The sequence below is a fragment of the Poecilia latipinna genome, unplaced genomic scaffold, assembly GCF_001443285.1.
Source record: "Poecilia latipinna isolate Pla-1442-1.1 unplaced genomic scaffold, P_latipinna-1.0 Scaffold1067, whole genome shotgun sequence".
In the NCBI taxonomy this organism is placed as follows: domain Eukaryota; kingdom Metazoa; phylum Chordata; class Actinopteri; order Cyprinodontiformes; family Poeciliidae; genus Poecilia; species Poecilia latipinna.
This window is the reverse complement of record NW_015113683.1, coordinates 78,773-82,959: the sequence shown is the minus strand read 5'-3', so window position 1 is coordinate 82,959 and position 4,187 is coordinate 78,773. Positions and strand designations below refer to the sequence as shown.

The 4,187-nt window shown below is 38.4% G+C and overlaps 1 protein-coding gene across 5 annotated transcripts in view; it reads left to right on the top strand.

The window, feature by feature from the left end:
- Window positions 1-520: 520 nt before the first annotated feature.
- The window catches only part of hnrnpul1l (heterogeneous nuclear ribonucleoprotein U-like 1 like), a 38,562-nt gene continuing 34,895 nt past the window's right edge, over window positions 521-4,187 (top strand). For 2 of the 5 annotated variants that reach the window (XM_015051824.1, XM_015051822.1), the window contains exons 1-5: window positions 521-620; window positions 1,157-1,412; window positions 2,548-2,814; window positions 3,311-3,500; window positions 3,593-3,666. In XM_015051824.1, coding sequence (XP_014907310.1) covers window positions 549-620; window positions 1,157-1,412; window positions 2,548-2,814; window positions 3,311-3,500; window positions 3,593-3,666 — 859 coding nt within the window. In that variant the 5' untranslated portion in view covers window positions 521-548. The remainder of the gene's footprint in view (window positions 621-1,156; window positions 1,413-2,547; window positions 2,815-3,310; window positions 3,501-3,592; window positions 3,667-4,187) is intronic. The other 3 variants (XM_015051827.1, XM_015051825.1, XM_015051823.1) reach the window with 3 other exon arrangements.

Genomic DNA, 4,187 nt, shown 5'->3' with positions numbered 1-4,187 from the left:
AAAACCTTTTAAATGTATTTATAAAATACAGACTCCATTGTACATTGAAGTGCATTTTATGAATACATTTGAGCTTTTTTTATATTTTAACTTAGGCCTTTAAAACTAGTACTACATTTAATATTTAGTAGTTTAGATATGACAAAAATATTTTATTTTTAAATTTTCCACAAATATCCTATTGAAAAAAGTCCTCTTAATTGCAAAAGTGTGATTTTATGTTATTTTTTTATATATATAGTTTTGAATAATATTTTGGGTTGTGGTATTAATGTTCCTTGTTAAAGGAGACAGGATTCTGTTGTAGAGTCTAGTTGTAATTAACATTGAAATTCTAATTAAATGTCGTTGTAGCTCATTTAAAGTAAGACTTATTGTAGATGGTGATGGTTGTGGGAAGGAAAGATCTTAGAGTTTCTTTTTTGTTTGAACTCAGGAGTTTTTAGATTGTAAACTCTGACCCATATTTCGGGCCGTAAAACCTGAAGTAGTAGCGAGCGAGCTGTTCCGCCTTGCGCATGCGCTGATTTTTTTTTACCCTTGAGTTGATGACGCTGGGGGCGCTAGCGTTACTTTCAGACTCCTACCCGGACTTACCCGCGCAGCTCGCGTTAAAGGAGGTAGGCCTCAGTTTTATTTTTCTTCATATTTTATTTTACAGTTTTATTACAAACCGTACATACGATGCACTGACAGCAGGGCCTGCATGAAAAGCCGTGTGACTTAAAGGAGGTTTATATTCTCCGTGTTAAATGCATTTGTTTTGCATCGCTTGGCGGTGTTTAAGCTAATGCTAGGCTTAGAAGGTTACCGTCTTTAGCCGTACAGTGGCGGTTTGCAGCCAGGGCTTACCTTAGAAGCATTCTAGTGAGTGCTTTTACCTAAAGGAGCATATCTACAAACATCCATTTTGTAATAATGTACCGTAGTGTTTTTACGCACGAACTTTAACTGTTCAATGTGTGTAGAGTTGATGCAGCACTGCTAGCTAGCCTAGCATAGCCTAGCCACACCATTACGTATTCCGTTCGGCTGAGAGACCGCGCAGAATTGATCAGTTTGAAAATCAGCACCACAGTTTGTAAACTGTGGCTAACCGTCATGTATGTTTGTTGTTTCTTTTTTTGTTGCTTTCTCTCTTGTTTTGTTACTTAAGAAATACGACAAACTCGAGAGTTTACCGTTCGCAGCAACCATGAGTTTAGACGTGAAAAAACTGAAAGTGAATGAGTTAAAGGAGGAGCTTCAGCGCCGCGGCCTCGACACCAGAGGCCTGAAGGCGGACCTGATGGAGAGGCTGAAAGCCGCCTTGGAGGCTGAGGCAGAGGAGGAGACCTCGGAGCAAACGGGTCAGGAGGAATACGACGAGGAAAACCCAGAGGAGGAGGAGGAGGAAGCTCCAGATCAACAAGGTAGAGTCCCACTTTTAACGTCACAGATTCATAAACATGCTTATTTACATTATTCTCATGGCTATTATAGTCTCCAAAAGTTATTTTATAAGCACTTATTGATCTATTAACTAGAGCTTAAAATGATCTAATATGGATAGTACAAACACATTAAACCAAATGCATTGTGTTTAAACTTTACAGCAGATATGCAAATTTTAAACTTATCTCTGTATAAAAAGCCATAAATTTAAATTCAGTGAGGTAAATTAATTAGGGGTGCCATGATAAATTCGAACCATATTTCTTTAATTTTGGGTGATCGGCCGATGCTTGCATGTGAAAATCAAGACTAGTGATGTGCAGGAAAACTGCAGGCAGTGATCTCCTAAAATAAATAACTGTAAAGGAAATTACTAGATAAGTGTTAAAATAAAGTGTGCTACATTTTCTCATATGAGCAACCCAGACTTGGGTAATTTTTTAGATCTTTATTAAATATAAATGTTCATTTTTACTTTTAGATCAGAAAGTAATGATTACAGATTATTATTCAGACATTTAAAAACATCTTTTGCTAAATTTTCCCCCAGAATGTCCAAATTTAAATAGTTTGTATCTGTTGATGCCATCTTACAGATTCTTATCCAAAACCGATATGCAGCAAGAAATATGGAACAAAATTATTGAGTGTGTATATAGTAAATCAGCTTGATGTGATAAAACAGGAACACTTAAGACATTTGACTCTGGAAAACATCAAGTTATTTTCAAGAATAATCCCAAGATATTAGTTTCTTTGACTACTTTAACAGTTTGATCATTTATTCTTATCTTATAGGTTCAGTCAATAAACCTTGTTCTAGTTGAAGTTGTTTTGTCATATATTTGTTGTTGTATATTTTTATTAAATAGTGTTGATTTTTCCAATTAGTTGTGTTTTGGAGTGATGCTGTTCATGCAGTTTGCAAATCAATTATCTGTAAATTGATCAAAATGACCACATTTTATTAGCCATACACTGCAAATGCTGATTTTTGCTCGCTTGTAACACTTAATATTTGCATCTGCAGTGTGACGTTTTGTAGAAGGTCTCCAATCACTGGATTGTTTTTCCAAACTTTCAGCTAATTTCTAATCACTTCTTGTTCATTAGAAGATCAAGACTTCGTAGGCGATGACGGGGATGAAGCTGGCGACGGGGATGAAGCTGGCGACGGGGATGATGCTGGCGACGGGGATAACCCTCAAGAGGAAGACGAGGGCAGAGATTCGGGTGGCTACTATGAGGAAGAGGAGGCAGAAGCAGAGCCGTACGAAAGTCAGCAAACTTCAGACTCCGGTCACGGAGAGATGCAGAGATTGAGCGCCGTGTCCGTAGAGGAGAGCAAGCCGGAAACAAACATCGAGGACAACGCACAAGGTTGTTATCTTTGGTTCATCACAAGCTGAATATTGTATTTGTATAAAAAAAGTGCTTAAATTGTTTATGGTTCTTGCTAAGGATGCAGCGATTTATCAGCTGGTGACGATTGCAGAGCATGAGTTAACCGATTGCACTTCTCTGGAGTCTGATTTTGGCTCATACCAAATTTTTCTCTCTGAAATGTCACTAAATATAGCAAACATGCAGACATGAGCTGGTGGGCCGGTGTGTCAGTCAAACCCCACAGTTCTCCCAGAACTAAGGAAGTCTGCGCCGATAAATTGGTGCACCCCTAGTTTGCAGTTAGCAATACTTACCCCACTGTTTCCAACTCAGTGATTTTCTTGCTAAACATTTAGTAACATTCCAGACAAAAAAACACGTCGTCAGTCAAAATTGTAATTATCAGGTCAGGCTTTTAAAGATCGGCGATCAGCCAGAATCGGTGTATCCCTAGTTCTTGCATAATTTTCTTGTTTTTTTTATCTCTTAGAAATTAAAACAGAAATCAAAATAGAAGACGAGGCTGAGCCAGTTGGAGCCGAACAGCAGGAGGCGCAGGAAGCAGAACAGCAAAGCCAGGCCGAAGTCAAAACGGAGGACAGCAAAGGCGGGAACAGCCGGAAGAGGCCGCACGAGGAGAACAGGAGCTACGGCTACTACGAGCACCGCGAGGAGAAGAGGTAGCAGAGCTGCACATCGACGTTCTCCACCCAACCAAGCAGAACGGTAAGATGTTCCAGGCTCCTGATCTTATGTTTGTGTTTTTGAGCAGATCTCGCACACCGCAGCCTCCTGCTGAAGACGAAGAGGAGAGCGTCGATGACTCCATGGTGACAATTGATACATGTAAGTTATATTTACACAGAAAACCAAACCTTTGTCCTGGTTGGTTGTTCTGAGTTTTAAATGGTGTCAGGATGCAGTTTTTTTTGTTATTTTCTGCAGGAAATTTACTTTATTTTACCAGAAGAAATCTCTCTGTAGTAGAGAAATATGTTGGTTGATAAATTGTCCCAGAAATTATTATTAGACAAAACAATAAGCTTATTTTAATTTATCATGCGAATAATTGATTTATTGCTTATTGTGACAGGCTTATTCTCTGGAGTTTGTTTTTATTACAGTGGCTACGTATAAATCATGTTATTTTTCTGTTTTTCAAAGAACATAGAAATAACTGGGGGTTTTCAGACACCTGGGTCTCATGTATTCATGCCGTTTGGTTAAAACTAGAGATGTGCCGATCAGGATTTTTCCTGCCGATTCCGATCACCGATACCGATCACATAATTATTATTTTTTTTAATCATAAGCACTACCATTATGTGGAAAAAGGAACCACAAATTCACTTTAATTTAGACAAAAA